A 17,060-nucleotide genomic window follows, 5' to 3' on the forward strand; every position below is an offset into this window, starting at 1 on the left:
AAATCAGTGGGGCTTCTTTGGGCCAAGCACCAGGATGAGAAAGTTTTGCGAGCCAAGGCAGTGAGTAAGGAAGGGTTGAGAGGCTGCAACAGGAGCCTGGGGGAGATGGGAAAGCAGGAAGGGAGTGGGGCACAGGGCAGGGACAGCCATGAGGGAGGAGAAGGGCAGCAGGCGGAGGACGAGTAGAGCAGGAGGAGGGACCGGGGTGGGTGTGGGCAGGGAGACAGGAGTCTGAGGCGAGTTCCTGAGGGAGGCAGGGCCTCAGCGCGGGGAAGTGGAGAGGAGATGGCGGCTGTAGGGGCAGGCCGTGGGGGAGCTGCTGCTGCCTGCTCCGTGGTGGGTGCAGGGGGACGGACTGGGGAGGGGGGAGGCTCAGAGCTGGGCACAGGAGGGGAGGGAAGGTGGGAAGAGCACTTAGCAGCAAAACGTCAGCAAGATGCAGTGCTAGCTGAAGTGTTCTGGTCTCCTCTGCTCTGCTGCCAGGGGGCGTGAAGTGTTGTGTTCTCCGAGGCTCTTTCCATCCCTTCTCCACCACAGTGCCCCAGGCACTGCTCAGGGGACACCTGCTCCAGCCTCCATGTCCCCGTGGATCTGTGTTTGTGATTAATGAAGCCTTTTTCCTTCAGGAGGGGGGCACCTTTCTGACAGTTACCTCAGGTCGCCTCGCTTCCAGCAATGCACTGGGAATTTCAAGTGATCTTTAACACAGAAAAATAATCTCCTTATTCCCTTAATTGTCATTGTCTGGGTAACCGTTTACCTGCCTAATTGGTTCTGCATCAGATACTCTCCATTTCTGTCCTGGCACTGGTCACTTCAGTATTTTTAAAGCACCGATCGAAGGAAAAAGAGGTAGGCAGTAAAATCGGAAAGGTGAGAAGTGATGGCCACGAGGGACAGCTGCTGTGTCAGCGGTGGCAGCTCTCTGGCACAGTTTGGGTTTGTTGCCCCTCTGCTGCACGCGCTGTGGGCTGGTGGTAGCAGTGGAATTACTGAATTTCCCAGGGAAATCGCTGACACCACTGCACGCTGGTGCCTGGGGTTCCAACCGCTGCAGCTTGGCTGGGCAGGGGAGGATGCTTTAATGTGTACGCGTGGGGCCAGTCTTTACTACAGATGTGAGCAGAGCTGTCAGCTACTTCAGCTTGTCAGGCTCGTGGCCTGGGACAGAATCCAGACTGTGTTGGGGTGAAAATGGCAATTCTGTTGTAACCTTCATTTCTATGAGGATTTCACCTGGGAGCTGAAGGGGGTACCAGAGCAGTGCCATGACAGAATGTTCCTCTGCAGCAGCCTTTGGCTGGATTTAGTTCATTTAGTTTGTAAGCCACTTCTTTGCTGATTAGCTGCGTCAATCCACATTTATCTTACTCTGTGCTGCAGGAGATTAACTTTTTCCAGCTTTCTCTATCGCTTTTTTTTTTTTTTTTTTTCCGTTGTAACAGGTTTTTCTCCTGTAATAAGAGATTGTCTTGCATCTTATTTCTGGGTTTGCCCAGTTCTCAGTTTTTCTAGTCCTTTCAGTGGCTTATGGTTTTGTTTGTTGTTTTTAAGTTATTGATCCTACTTAATGCATAATTCAGTAGTTTTACTGCATTTTTACTATGCTATTTATGAAGAATACAATGCTTTTTTATGATAATGTGCTCTTATGTTTCCTGTCCTAGATTCTCTCATGGCATTAAAAAGACTGAGCAAATGCAAAGGCAAAAGGAGATGGACAAAGTTAACCTCTGCCTGCTTAAAAAGAACTTCATTAGCTGTGAACTCCATCTCACAGTATGATTCTTGTACTTTAGAGTATGATGAAGATACTGAAGCAGAAGAGAGGCAGATTGACAGCAAATGAATGGAACATCAGAGTGACCCTCAGGTGATAAAAAACCTGACTTAGACATTGAAAAGGAGAGTGAAACCCCATCAGGGAAGGCATTGGAAGTCTCTGACAGTGAGAAGGATGAAGCTGAGTGTCCCGATCCGATATCGGGGAGGGTTCTTAAACAATCCCGAGAGCGAGATTAAGACACAAATGAGGTCAGATGCTGCATAACCTTATAAGCTTTATTTTCTATAACAACTAATTAGAGCAATAGGACAGAGAGGAAAAAAAGGAAAAGGTCGGAATCCCTAAGCAAGAACATGGTAGAGGCGTAACTAATTACCACCACCACGACCAGGGATCCGGCGATGTTCTGTCGGTCCGATGATGCTCCACGTTCCTGGCTCCAAGTTAGTTTCCCTCTCCAAGTTGGTTTCCCTCTCCAAGTTGGTTTCCCTCTCCCAAGGAGTACGCAGTAACTATGTCCTCTTGGAGTCAGAAACGCAGGCAGCCAGCTGAGAGCCAAGTGTGAGCTGGGAATGGTGGCTCCAAGCTGAGCTTACTGGTGACAGCTGGATATTATGCAGGAAAGCAGAGGGGAGCTCATGGGGCAGGGAGAGTGTTGGCAAGGGAAGAGGGGCTTATTGGTGCCTGAGGGAGCAGAGGTGGGTATGTCCAAGCCCAGGAATGGAGAGGGGGCAGCGATATAAACTCTGTAGCTCCTCTGACTCCATGGTCCTGAGCATCCATGGTGGTGAAATTTCAGCTCTCTTTTTGAACGTGTGGCTGTCCCCTGGAGGTGATAGCTGATGATTCATTTTGTGGCTGGCTTGCAAGCCTTCTTGGAACCGATAAGGCTGGTCATTGCGAAGGAGCCTGGAAGAGACTTGGTCCTCCTGCACGTCCCTGTCTCAGCTGCACCCGTGTACCTGTGCAGGGAGCTCAATGAGAGGGGGGGGTCTGTCTGAGGACTTTTCCATCTCCAGGCATGGTGAGGCCCAGGAATGTGTCAGCGGAACGGGGTCAGCGAGGGACTGTCTGTAGCCGCTGCCGCGAGCCAGGGTGACACACCTGGGGCTGTGGCTGTGCTGGAGCCGGGCGGTGTGCTGGAGGTGGTTTCAGGCCCTGCTTGCTGTGCTCACTGGGGGCATTGGGCACTGAGCATCCCTGTGCCCTCTGACCCCATGTCCCAGAGCTGCCCCCATCCCCCATCCCTGCCGTTGCCATGGTGGTGTTGGGGCTGGCTGTGACATCCAGTTGCCCTGGCAGCGGGGGCAACAGCCAGTCTGGCAGTGGGGATCCTCCCGTCAGTGTGTCCCCACAGCCCCCACGGAGTGGGAGAGGTGAGGGATGCTGGGGGGTGGTGTCTGCATCCCCTCCATGGCCGAAAGCCGGAGGGCGGCTCTGGGTGCCGGTGCTGCGCGGGCTGCTCAGCCATGGGTGTGGGGGGGCTTGGGAGCGGGTCGGAGCAGGGACCGGGGCTGCGGGGGAGCTTGGGGGGGCAGTGACACCCCCTGCCCCACGCCGCGGGGCTGGAGGCATCCCTTGTGCAAGAGGGGGGTGTCTGGGGCAGGGGCCCTCAGTCCTGCATTTGAAATCCGTAGGTGATTTTCTGAGCAGCAGCTTCTGCATACATCCAGGGAAAGGGCTGGTGGGCTTGGCAGTGCTGGGTCTACAGCTGCACTCGATGAACTTAAAGATCTTTTCCAGCTTAAACAATCCTTTGAAATGTGGTCCAGATGCCAGAAAAAAGTGTAAATAAAAAGGGAGATGCAAAGGTGCCATGCCAGGATAGCAGAGGTGGGATGCCGGGAAGGGTAAATGGTGCCGTGAAGACTTAAGGCAGGAGCCACAGCAGTAAATGATAGTATGTGGAGCTGGGGACTCTCCAGCAGGCTCCTGGAAGGGAGCCTTGGTGCATCTCGTTATCAGATGACAGCTAAAGTTCATGAAAAGAAATAGTTGTGGCTCATGGGAGTGCCCCCACAGCAAAAGTCTATTTTGGCTCAGGGGATAATTTTATGGAGTTTGACTTCTATGAATCTTAACTCTGCCACTTACATACGGTCTAATTACAAAACAGTGTGGGGCAGCCTTATGGTCTCCACTTAGGAAGGACGCCACAGGCTGGAGACACAGGTGTTACCTTTGGGTCTGCCATGAATGGGATTCTGGATTTTTAAAGTCTCCCTATTACTCCTTCCAGGTTTTCCTAGTCGTGGCCACTGGTAAGGTTCGTCGGTCCATGGGATCCCCCAAAATGGCTGATGGACTCCAGAGAAAGGTGGCAGTACACTGTTATCCGAAGCTGGTCAGAGAGGCAGAGCGGCGTGTGCCTGTAAGTACCTGCTGGGGGCCGGGTAGGAGCTGGGCTAAGGCTGGAAGCTGCCCCTGCCCCTCCTCTGCCTTCCCCTCCTGTTGTCAGGGCGCTGTGGAGCCTGGCACCACCTCCCCACCTCTTTGCTGCTGTGCTTCTGTTGGAGGGGGCTGTCAAGATGCAGGGGGGGTGGGCTGTGTTGCTTCAGGGAAAGTCCAGGGTCTTGCCTGAAGGTGCCAGTGGAGCCGAGATAAAGGAATGTACTGGGCATTGCACGGGAACAGCTGAAGCACAAATGTGCTTCCTTCCGTCCTCTTGGCTGTGTGGGCAGTAACACCTTCTGTTACGGGGACATACCTGCCAGTGCTGCCCTGGCCACACCGCTGGGCTGCTGGGCATGTGGTGGGCTGCTCAAACTGCCTGGAGTCTTGACAGGACACGGCTGTCCCACATAGAATAGCTTCCAAAAGAGTTGTTTTATGGCATCCCGTGTCCTGTGTGGAGCACAGATGCAGCCCTGCAAACAGCAGTGGGGATTCAGGGTGATTCCTCCTTGCCACCCACAACTGTCCCCTTTGCTGGCTGGAGCTCCCTTCGCTGGAGGTGACCCAGTGGAGGGGTCTGTGAGGCCAGAACAGAGAGGAAGCAAGTGCTAATGGAAAAGAAATAACAAAAACTTGGACCCATTCCTCTCCACCTCTGTCTTGGCACAACACTGCTCTTCTGCTTTCCTCTGACTCACCCAGCAGTGCCATCTCCACCTGCATGTTGGTTGTGAGCACTGTGCAAGGGTGGAGTTAGGGGATTTCTGATAACTCCTCCCCGCTCTCTTCAAAGGTCTCTGGCTCAGTCCAGCAAAACTCAAGAGGGGACAAATACCCAAAGAGCAGAAATCCCCAAACATGTCACATCACCTCATGAAGGAGAAGCTAAAGGGACAGAGCCACTTGCTTGGAGCGTGTGTATTCAGATCTATATCATTAATTTACTGATGTTAAACATTTCAGCAGGTAATTTACAGGACTTCCAGGACTATCCTAGTGACTGTGATCACAAATTATTGATCAGTGGTACTTGAACACAAAAACCCTTTCTGCAGAAAAGAAAAATAAAGTAAATCCTTTCTGCTGGTGTTTTGCATTTCAGCTGACTCCCTCTGCCTTCCTGAAGGAGATGTCTCTTACCACCCAGCAGAGGCTGGCCAGCACCCGGGAGAGGAGGCGGCCCCGGATTACTCAGCTTCTAGACATGGGTGAAGCCTCCCATCACAAGGTAGCCTTTTCCTGCCCTTTTCCGTGCTGTTTGATGTGACATTTGAAGAGGGGGTGTGTTTGTGACAGGCGTGCCTCCGGCTCATCTGAATACCTCAGTGCCCAGGGCCTGTTGTCTTTTCAAACTGCTGGTGGTGGTGGAGTTCCTTCTGCTGGGGAAAGGTAGAACTTTTTTTCCCTGGTGAGAGGTTGGAAGTCCTGATCTGCGCTAAGTCAATATAAATAACCTCTGCTGAAGTTGGTGGGTTTTGCTGGAGTTTAGCTGATACTGGGAGAAGGCAGGGGCAGGTCACAAGGGCCCAAACTTCCCATTTTCCATCCTCCTGGTGAAATAGCCACCTCGTGCTTTGGTGTAGTCACTGCCAAATGCTTGGGGTCATGGAACTCCTTCAACAGTGGCAGCATTGGCCTTTGAAGGCTGAGGGCCTGTAGTAATTACTTGTTTTGCTTTGTTAAAAAGATTTAACAAAACCAAGTGCATTTATGTTTTGGGTTGGAACAATGTGTGGGACCTTTACAGGGTGTGAGATTTTGCAGGCTGCCAGATGTACAGATCTCTCATGTAAATTCTTGTGTTTCGCTTGCTCCATGAGTGCTGGTGGCTCTTCAGGAAGTGCTCTGGAGCTGTGTGACCACGTCAGCACAGGGCTCTGCTGGCAGTAAGTGCTGCCTTGCCTTCTGGAGAAGGAAACCTGGAGGAACACCTACCAAAAGAGCTTCTTAGCTTGAGCCTGCTTAGTGTGGTCCAGAAACTTTTGATCAGCTCAGAACACAGGTGGGGAGGTTGTTTCCCTAGCATGAGCTGTGCGGATGTACTCACCAAGAGACTGTACTCCACTGGAGATCGGTGTAGGATTCTGTCGTGAATCTTTCTGCCAGCAGCTGACCCTCGTCTCTCCGCTCTGTCTTGCCTCTCCAGTTCTCAGCAGTTGACCTGGACCAGAGCTTGCTTCAGCCTTTTCCTTCAGAGGTGGTATTTCAGAACTACGTCCCCTTTGAGGTCTATGAAGTGCCACTGATTCTGAGGAACACTGACAAGGTAAGTGCTGGGATGCAGAGGTTTAACGCTGTGCTGGGAGAGTAGTGTAATTCCTGTGGTTTACAGCATAACAAGTTATCTGCTGCAGCACGACACATCCAGAATAACATGTCTCACCACCTTTATTTTGCAAGACGGTGGAAGTCTTCCCATGCTAGGAATCCTCCCCCTGATTTTGACCACGCCTTGGTGGTATCTAATGCAAAGGAGCTTTTCTACTCAGCGTCCTTCCCCTTGAAAGCCCTGGATTGATGGGGATGTTGGGGGTTGTACAGTTGTTACCTTCTCTCCTGCTTTACCTTGAGTGTGCACCATGTGCTGGTGGCTCCCTGGTTAGTCTCGGTTTCTGGCAGGGCACCTCTGCCTCTCACAGCCTGTTCAGCTGCCTCTGTGCAGCTCACTGTCAAAGCCCAGGGCTTGAGCCTTCTCCACTTCATGCTGGAGGAGGTTATGGTTAGTGGCATGAGCACTCCAGGAAGGGTGTTTTGAAGCAGCAGGGCAAATGGACTGATTTAGCAGAAGCAGTGGGAGGCCTTTTGGTGCCACTTCAGGCTCCTGCTAAGCTTAATGCAGTTCTGCTCAGTTTTCTCTAAGCAGCATGGCTCTCTGCTTTCCCTTTGGAGAACCACAGCACATCCAGAGTAATATTCTCTTGAAGGTCTCCACCTTTACTTGAAAAAATTGTGATCATTTTGAGATTTCCCAGAAAAGTTGAGAAGGGAGAAGTTGAAAAATGTCAGCAAAGTTGTTGCACTGTAAAGAGGAAAATGGAGACCTTTTGAATTTCTGCAGGGGAAATGTTTGCTTGAATGAGGCATTTGCCAAGAGCAGCTGGTGGGAAAAGACAGGAGGAACGAAAGGAGCTGAGTGGGAAAGTGCTCTGGGAGAGAGCATTGTATGCACAAGGGTTTCTCTTGACACGTAAGAGCTGAAGCAGAGGAAGTTGCGAAAAAGAAAGGTGTAATTAAATATACTGTTTTATAATGAAGAATAAGATGTGTGCGTGAGAGGAGGACAGGATGGGCAGATGGAAGCGTACGTGAGAGCACGTGAATTAATCCCCCCTCCAAATCTACCAGTCTTGTTGGAAAACAAACAAGGGGACAAAAAAAAAGCTGTCAGGGCATGTTGCAGGTGGGGGAACAGCAAGAGAAGTCAAAGTATATTCTGAGATAACGGGTTTTGACAGGGACATGGTTGAAAATGGAAGACCCTTTGGCAAAGACAGTTTCAGGGTGGTCCCTCAGTTATTCCTGGAGAGTCCTGCGCCATTCCTGGCCTGGTTTAGCTTGGAAAGAGCAGCGTGGTTGCCCCTGTCCAAGGGACACCATTCATGGGGTCCACACTGATTCTGGGCACTCTTTGCTGTAGGTATCCTCTTTCCTAGTTAAAATGTGCCTCAGTTTCTCTTTGTTCCTATGGCTCTGCTTTGTTCCCAGTAAGTTTTTGGGCTTCAGCTGCTCCGTTATCCAGATGGCACTTCAAAATATTTGTCGTTGCCAAGTACCAGCCAACAGGCAGTCCATTTGCTCTGTTCATGCTTCCTCAAGTGGAAAACATCTGCATCAGCGTTTCTGCTATTCCCAGTAAAACATAATAAACTTGTGCAGCTGCACCTTGTGATTTGTATGCCGTGTAAAGGGGAGGCAATGTGTGAGCTGTTGATTTTTTCCAAAAGGAATTAGTTTTGAAGCTAGTAAGTCCTCAGCCATTGGATAGCTCTGGTGGAAAAGCAAGATCAGCTTTAAGCGAAATCCTTGGCATACTGAAGTACACAAACATAGAGATGATAATCCCAAGAGAGGTGGTTACATTCTAATTTTGTTGGCTTTTGGTGATGTCCAGCAACACTGTGCTCTGTCTCAAAGTTTTCTCACCAGTTTCACAGATTCCTCCAAATCACGCTGACCTGTACTGCATGGTAGCCTGAGGTTGTCTGATCCATAAAAATCCAGCTAACAGCAAAGTGTATATTCCAGATAGAGGCTCTATAGTCATTCAAATACAGAAGTGCTTTGCTGTATAGTTACTGCTCTTCCCTGTGTGTTGTAACATTGCTTTTCTGTCTTCAGGCTGCTCCTCACCACTCTCAGTGATGTTCTTGGTGGCTTTTGCTGAAGGTCTTAACGTTTGTCTGCAGTGTAAAATGTGCTGTAAAGTCTGCAGTGTAAAATGTGCTCCTGGGACTCACTGTCCCAGGGCACTGCTGGGAGCAAAGGGTGTTTGGAGACGTCAGGACTGCCTTGGCCATGGGTTATCGGGCTCGAGCGGGTGGTGAAGAATGAACCTCCATTTTCCCCAAGCCTCACGTGGGTTTGTTATTTATCAGTGAAGCTGCCTGTCAGTCAAAATTGCCTGTTTTAGACTTTGAGATGAGATTTGGTGCTCAGGGGTTGATATCAGTGTGCTAGAAAACATCTCTGTGCTGTGTCTGTGCTTGTGGTATCCCAGAAGGCATAAACTTGCAGCAGGGTACCTGCCTGGACTCCTGGGTGTGGGGAGGAATGCCCAGAAATCTGCCTTGCCTGCACTGGCAGCGGCCTGGCTACAGGCACCAGGCAGCAAGAGCCTCCAGAGAGCCGAGAGCGGCTTTTAACAATGAAACTACACTGTGAGTCAGTACTGGTCACGTATCTCAAGGCAGAAAATGCCTCTGAAGGCCATAATTGATAGGCTCAGCCTGGGGGGTTGTGTGGCTTTCCATCATTTTGGCAAGTTGACCGCTCTCATCTTCTGCATCAGCCTTTCCTTGTAGTGTATTTGGCTTCTCCCTTGCTTCTTTACAGCCCGCTTTAAATTCCCTTAAGCCATCTCCTTGTTTCTTGTCTCGTTGTCTTCCTATGTTCCTCCTTTTGCTCTCCAGGTTTCCTTTTATTCCCAGTAAGGCCACAGTGTCTGTGGTCTCCTCTTGCTGGTCTGCCTGCATGACTGTAGCAGTGCAGCTTGACTGCCCCACTCAAACCCAGTATGTTAGAAGTGAATTTCTTCCTCCCCCCAGTATAACAGGTAGTGTTTTGCCTTCGGGTATTTCATCCCCCTCCAAGCTGTGACTGCTTGGGTGTGTGCAGGCAGAAGCCCGCAGGTTCTTTGGGCTGGTTGATATGCTATTGTGCCCTGGCAGAATGGATTCCATCCTGGTGTATTCCTCTGTAAGGAACTGAAGGCATTGATGCCTCAAACATTAATCGACACAGAAAACCTCCAGGATCAGCTGTGGCCTTTGGATTAGTCTAAGGAATGTCACCCGAGGGAGCGGGACCGTATGGAAGGCTGTACCCCCCCTCCCCCACTCCCTTGCAGTTGTATTGACAGACGCCTTATGTGGACCTCAGAGGGGGGAAGCTGAGTGAAACCAAAAGTTTCCCCTCAAGCACGGAGACCGCATATCACTGGCTGCACTGTGTAAGCCCGGTACTGTGTGGATCCAATGTGCCGGCCAGACACCATGCTGGCCTTGCTAACGGCTTCGTGCCGTTGCCATTGAAGAGGCGACAAGGCCTGACAAGAGGTGAGCATGTCTGCCCCAGAAGCAGAAGTATGCTAACCAGCTGGTAAGATGAACTGAAAAGGGGACAGAAACTTTGTTGCGTGTGCATCTACCAGCCAAGACCGTTGGACCAGAGACAGTGCTGGATCCAGGGGTGCTGATCCGGATTGCTTTGGCTCTCCCTCTCCCTCTCCCCCTCCCCCTCACTCTCCCTCTCCCTTTCCCTCTCCCTCTCCCTCTTATAGATTTATAAGACACCACATTGCTTATTATCCTTTTCCAAGTTTAAATTGTTTTCTACCACAAGTAAAACATTTTAACCGGTCGCTTGGTGTCCTTTCACCTTAATTTAACCCAAGGGGATCACAGAACTGTTGCGACTCTCTGGGCTTCCACTCTGGGTTGTGACAACCTCAAGAGTTAGAAGTGCTTTGGAAAGGTGGTTAAGGAGCGACGTCCCCAGGGCATGGCCAGGTATTTTCTCCTCATGTTTCCGTACGAGTGGCACAATCATAGTTTCCTGTCTTCCCTGCAGGTTCCTCGGCTGGTGAAGGTTTTCTTGGAACCGTCGCCTTACTTCAAGTTGACCAGCCCCAGTGGTGTGTGCTATAAAGTAGCACCTGGCATGTGTTCAACTTTCCACATCCTGTTCACCCCGGAGGAGAACAAGGTGAGACTGGAGGTCCAGAGAGGTTGGTGCCTTCAGCGTAAGCTGAACCTGCTGGTCTGGATTCAGAACAGGGCATCTGCTGTGGGTTTTGAGGACTGTCCTGGTTCCAGTGGGGTTATCCTGAATCTAGAACCAGAGGAAACTCCTTCCCCATGGTGAAGATTATGCTCTCGTAGGCTGGAGGCTCTTACATGTTTCAGATTATTTTTGTCCTTCAGTGATGGAACATTTAATGTCATGTCTGCTGGTCTGAGAGATAAGAGAGTCTGCCGTCTGTGGTGGGGCAGCCTCCCGAGGTGTTGGTTTCTGGTATCTGTCCACTGCTGTGTGATTATGGGTTTGCTCCACTAACGGTAGCTACGGAGGTGTGTTTAAAAGTGACTTGTTACTTGGAGGACGTAAATTGAGCCTGATCAGAGTGGGGACTGCCACCCTTGGAAACTAGAGTCACCTTAATGCCTCACGTGTTGGCCACGGTAGCGAGACAGCGGAACATTATGTCTGAAGTCGTGGCGGTTTTTACGCACTGGTTATAGCCCATAGCCTGCTGTGGGGTCTGCTCCAGGCTGTGGTCGGGCAGTCTGCAGCTGGTCTGTTAGGATGCTGTTAGCTGCTGCAGCAGGGACTGATGGGCTGTGCTTTCCCGCCCTGTGCTTCCTTGAGTGCTCGTGAGGGAAGATGCACGTGGAACTGTAGGAAAATGGCAGGGTGGGGGGTTGATGTTTGTCTATCTCTCTACCCAGAGGTAGGGGGTTAATTATTGTGGAAAATACTAGAGGAACAAATAGATCCAGAGAGCTTTTCTGTTTCCCATCGGGCAACCACTTCCCTGCCTCACCCTGGACTGGAGCAAAGATGGTGCTTTTCCATCCCCTCTGTTTTCAAGCCCTGCAGCTGGGCTGTCCCTGAGGACACTTGTCTGTCTGCGATGCAGCTGGGAGGCTGGGGCAGAGGGAGTGCTGTGCAGGTGGCAGGGAGCCAGCCTGGCACAGGCACACTGAGCTCTAGATGTCCCTAAATCGACAGGAGGTTGTTGGGCTGCAGGTGGCTTTGAGACATCTGCCTGAACGAGCACATAGGGGAATAAACGGGCAGGTACAAGCTGCAGGCAGACACGTTACCCAGAGCCTGCGCTGTGGCCGTCACGCTTGTTACTGTGGTAACTGTCAGCTGGCACCTCTTCCATGCCAAACACGCCGTGCCTTTGCTTAGAGGTTTGCACATCAGTGCTGTGGCCCTGGCAGGTCTGTTTCTCAGTGCTGTGATGTGAAGGGTCAATACTTTTATCTGGAGGCTTGTTAGTGCAGAAGAATTTAATACCTGGCATGGACAGGAGGAAGCACTTCAGGGAAACAAGGACAGGCATGCTGAGTCCTTTCACCACCATCCTGCTACCTCTTAGCCCTGTCCTTTGCATGACTCTGATGGAGAGACGAGGCTAGGGGACAGCTTTGAGCCAGCAGATGCTTCTGCACCGGGCCAGCGGTACAAGATCTCTTTGGGTGTACCTGCTTCTTCATCTTTCACTTGCTACTTAGATATAATTTAACACTTTGTCCTGTCCTCAAACAGCACGGATATAGAAAACTAAAGAGAAAATGCCCTGTGGTCCCTAGCTCCCCATGCTTGTGAAATAATCTGTTCCTTTGGAGGGACTGAGAAATTATTTAACATCATTAATATTTAGGGTTAAAATTTTGTTGTCCTAGGGCAGTTCTCCAAACTTCCCAAGTGACACAAGAGCTTAATCTCATTGAGGTAGACTTTGCAAAGTACACCGGTGCCTTCAAAATGTGATTTATTCGTATTAATTAGTGTTCTTTTTGGGGGGTGGCAGAGGTATGTTGGTGCCCGTGAAGGGCAAAGTGCTGCTCGTCAAGTTTAGAGAGGCAGCAAAGCAACGCGTGAACATCACCACAAATACAAGTGGGGTGAGAGAACCCTCAAGAACCCCCATGTCCAATACTTTGCCCCTTGTCTTGCCCTTGAACTGTCAAGTATATGGAGCAGGGAGTTCTGCCAGCAGAGCTTCAGCGACACTCTGGTGGTTTCTGGTGCACTGGGGGTTGTACAGGGCATTGGGGAGAGGGGTGCATGCTGCTCAGCAAGGAGCACATGGGGATTTATACAGCTGAATCAGAATTTTGTACTAATCGAACATTTTGTCTTGTACTTGATGGAGTGTGGGCCAGTGAAGCACCAGAGCACTGTAGCTCAGCTAGAAACGTGTCAACAGTGCAGTCAGGAGGTGCACGGCACCTTGAAAACCCCTTAGCAAAGAGGCTTTGGGAAATGGATCTTTAGAGCCACCTGTGTTGGGCTTGCAGTGGCTTGCACGCAGAATGCCTGTGTGTTAGTTGTGGAAGGCTGACGAGTGCTGCCTTTGAAGAGGCTCTGCCCCTCTGCATCTCCATCACCTGCAGGGAGGGTGGATAACCCAGTGAGCTGGGACGCAGGTACAAACCCCTCTGCCAGGGCTGGGCACTCCTCCTGCGATGGAGTTGGTTTGAATCTGTTCTTCCCCGGGGTAAGTCTGACTTCAGCAAAGTCACTCCTGATTCAAGGGAGTAAAATTGCAGCTAAGCCCTAAATAAAAGGACCAGGTGAGTTGTTAGTGGCTGAAATGACACATGCCATATAGCGCTTGCTTGAAAAATGAGCAATTTCCTATTGTCTTGCAGTCATTTGGGAATGTGCCATAGAATTGGACTGTCAGAAGGTAAATAAAGAGCTGAATGTCTCTGTTTATTGGCACTCTCCTTAGAAATAAGAAATGCTAATTTTTCTGTTGGGTAGCGTTTCCAGGTAGTTACTCTTGCTGCTTCTGATGTACACATTTCTGGTTTAGGGCTTCAGTTGCACGGTGTGGCTGTTCTCATGCCACCCTGTGTTCAGGAGTCCTTGCGTTATGGTCTGACAGTCTCTGCCTAATTGGAAACCATCGTGGAACTGACTGGCAATAGGCAGGAATACATACCTTTGTGTGTGTCCTTTGGCTTATTAATAGATTACCTTAAAGGAAGAAGGAAGCAAGAAGCATATGAATACATAGCACAGCTTATTCTGTTTTGTCCTCTCGCTCTTTTTGCTGTAGCAATACAATATATTCAAGCAATACACGTTCAGTCTGTAAGGTTTGCCAAATTCACTACTGTTGCTCAGTGGAGACTGAATTAATGCTCGTTAATGTGAATTATGACAGGCTGATGAGTTATTGCATTACTGAAATTAGAATTCAGTCGGGCGCTGTTAGATGTTTGGTAGCACACTGAAGCTATTCCAAGTATCCTTTTAAGATGACTTTTGAGGGGAGGAAAAGGGCAGAAAATGGAGGCAAATGGCCCTGTGCAAAATGAACCTGGAGCCAAGTGACCGATTTCAAAGCCTGCTGTGAATTGGTGGCTGAGGAAGGCAGGAGAAGGGCCACCCTTTCTCATGGGAAGCTGTCTTCATCCTCCAGTCCCTCCTCTCTTTTAATGGCCCTTCTTTTCCAGCCTTTATGATATCCTGGTTTCAGCAGAGAGCTTTCCCTGCTTGACTTGCTATGTTACTTCGTGCTACAAGGATCTCTTCTTTGCAGTTGTCTGCTGCAATGAATTCAGTGAGGTATTTAGGGTTGGTTTCACAGCAAAACCGCCCCCTGCGTTTGCTGGTGTGCTGGGCAGTGAAGGTTGCTATCACTGTGACAGTAATTACCGTTAACCTGAGCTTGCAAAGTGCCTGAACTGACACCTCTGAGACACAAGCAGTTCTTTAATTTCATTGGGAGAAATTCAAATGCCAGTGGTGATACTTCACAGGCCAGAGCTTGGAACTTATTGCTTCTTGAAGGTGAATAAGAGAAGAGGAACCATTGTACAGTGACAGGTGTTTTCCTTGAAATTGGGAGAGGAGTTGTATGAAGGATGAAGTTGTATTTTCATGAAAATCTGTAGACTGAAGCTGGTGGGTCTAAAAAGAATCTTTAAAGTGTGGAAGCGATGCAACCCCTCTCTCACCCAGGCATGTTTCTTTAGAAACCTGGATTGAAACAGTCTAAGGGTTAGCAGTTGCAAAGTAAAACAAGGCTGTGAATTGGTTCCAGCTGTACCCGTAGACTGTAAGTAAATGCCTAGCAGAGCTGATAACGCAGGGCAGTGCTGCGGTGGAGATCTGCAGCCTCTATCTCCTCCCACGGGAGGGTTATTCAGCTTGCAAATGCTCACAGGACTGTGGGTTCACAGCAGCCTGCACAGCCGGCTTCTGCCTGGCACCCCTCTTCCCTTGGCTTTCCCCCCATTTGGCCTGAGGCTGCGTTCAGCTTGGTGCAAGGTCCCATTCTGGTGGGTCACAGAGCGTGGCTGAAGGTCAGGGCACTCTGAAGAGCGGAGTCCAGCCTTGTACAGGATGCAGCATGCCAGGGCATCCCTGGAGAGGGGGCTCGGCATGCAACATGCCTGTGCATGAATGGCAAGAGGCAATTTGCTCTCTCAAGGTCATGGTTGTCTCTGAGGCCAAATCCTTGTTGCTTTAGCCTTGCCTTCGTGTACCTGAGATTAGGCACAGGAAGAACTCTTTAAGTCTAGTGTAGAGCTGGAATAGGCTGCTGAGGGCAGGGGTGGAATTGTTAGTGCTTTTAAGTACTTGTCAGACATCTTGCAGGAGTAGTTTGGGTGTAGAGCTGAGCCAGTTCTGTGGTTGGGAGATGGAGCACATAGCTTTTTAAGGGTGTGTGACTCCAGCCTTGTCCCTGTAATGCTCTGGGAAAGGGTAGGAATTACACACTTAACCTAAACCCACCTGACATTAAAACAATTCCCATGTCCAGCTTGTTAAATATTTCACCAAAGACTGAGTGTTGGTCGTGCACATGGCAAAGTCCTTTTGAAAAGGCACCTGAGCATCCCCTGGCCAGCATCAGTGAGGTCGCTGCGTTGCTGGGATTGGATTTAGTGCTGTGTCACAGCTGGGTGCTTAGTGGAGCCTTTGATCATCTGCGGTGGTGATGGAAATGGGTTCTTGTTACTGCTGTAATCCCTTCCATGAAATTGTTCTATTTTGGTGCCTCTGAATCAAAGTATCTGAAAATTTTGTCTGGTTCTGCCAGCATGCTGTGAAAGCAGGTGAATCAATGGGATTGTTTCTTCTTTGCAAGTTAGCAGCCTTGTTCAAGTCACACTACAGGAATGAAAGGTCCCTAAGGTAAAAAGCCCTTTGATGTTACTGGATGCTACTGTTAGAGTCATAGAAAACAGCGGTTTTTCTTCTGCCATGGGATGCTAAAAAAATGCACTGTGCTGAGATTGTTTCTTTCCCTGCAGGATTATTTCCACCAGGTCACTTGCATCACAGAAAGGGAAAAGTTTATCGTGCCAATCCGAGCTGTAGGTGCCCGAGCTATCCTGGACTTCCCTGACCAGCTGAACTTCTCCGTCTGTCCAGTCAAGTACAGCTCCCAGAAAACTCTGCTGGTTCGCAATGTGGGTAACCGGGAGGCTCGCTACCGCATCAGCACTGAGAGGTAAAGGAGCTCATCTTCTTTGTGCAAAACACTGTTGCATGATAACACGGTTGGTAACAACAAGGAACCAGAGCATCTGAGCTGCTGTATTGCAGCTGTAGCTGGAAACAGGCAGGACATGTGGGTTTTGCTGTTGCTTATAGTGTTTTAAATACGATGGAACCTGTGATAAAACTCTGCGTGCTGCAGCGAGGTTTTATACTGCAGTGGTGTCTCCAACAGAGCATCTCGCAAGACCGATTCCATTAGATTGAAAGAGCACGTGAAGGAAGGCAACCTGGCTGCCCTTGGGCTGTGTAAGGTGCTGCGTGGCAGGCGACAGCTCTAGGAGCTCGGTTCCTGTAGACCGAACACAGTGTTAAGAGATGGGCAAGCTGTGAGTTGGTGAGAGAGACATTTACGAATTTACGAAATTATTACGAAAAAAGCAGCTGTGTCTTTATATGCAAGTGCCATTAGAGATCGTAGGTCAAAGCAATTGGTATTGAGGCCCTGACAAGAAACTGTGTGGTCCAGGAACTTTGTTTTCCAGTAGGTTTGGTCTGGTCCATGGGACCAAATATTAAGTAGAATGAGCTTTTAGGTGGAGATGAGCAGACACTGTCTTAAAAACTGCACCACAGCCCCAAAGCAGCATGCTAATGAGGGCACAGGCAAAAGATGCAGCAAGTGTCTGGTGCATGGGTTGGGGGCCTTTTCTTCTAGAGCTTTCTCTCTCCCAGATTTCCTGGAGAGTGCTCGAATCTGTAAGTATCCAGCTTGCAACCTCCTGATCCTGAGTGCCTTCTGAAGTGGTCCCATACCAGTGTCGGCCAAAGACACCCATGCTCTGGGAGGCTGCAAGCACGTGGTGTTCCGGTGGTCCCGAATCAAATGCCTGACATGAGTTGTGTTGCGGACAGCCCGTCTGTCTTCCTTGGGTTTGGAGGAGGCTTGTAATGAAATCTGTTTTAACAA

The 17,060-nt window shown here is 50.0% G+C and overlaps 1 protein-coding gene across 1 annotated transcript; it reads left to right on the top strand.

Annotated features, from left to right (window-relative positions):
• Positions 1-3,044: 3,044 nt before the first annotated feature.
• Positions 3,045-16,103, top strand: LOC113490569 (hydrocephalus-inducing protein-like; the record flags this gene model as incomplete). The annotated part of the gene is made up of 6 exons (XM_026867088.1): positions 3,045-3,125; positions 4,026-4,157; positions 5,283-5,408; positions 6,327-6,446; positions 10,469-10,603; positions 15,904-16,103. Coding segments are annotated over exons 1-6 (794 nt in total), but the record flags the coding sequence as incomplete, so codon positions are not given.
• Positions 16,104-17,060: the final 957 nt, after the last annotated feature.

This window comes from Athene cunicularia, unplaced genomic scaffold (genome assembly GCF_003259725.1).
Source record: "Athene cunicularia isolate RWA unplaced genomic scaffold, athCun1 SCF_14, whole genome shotgun sequence".
In the NCBI taxonomy this organism is placed as follows: Eukaryota; Metazoa; Chordata; class Aves; order Strigiformes; family Strigidae; genus Athene; species Athene cunicularia.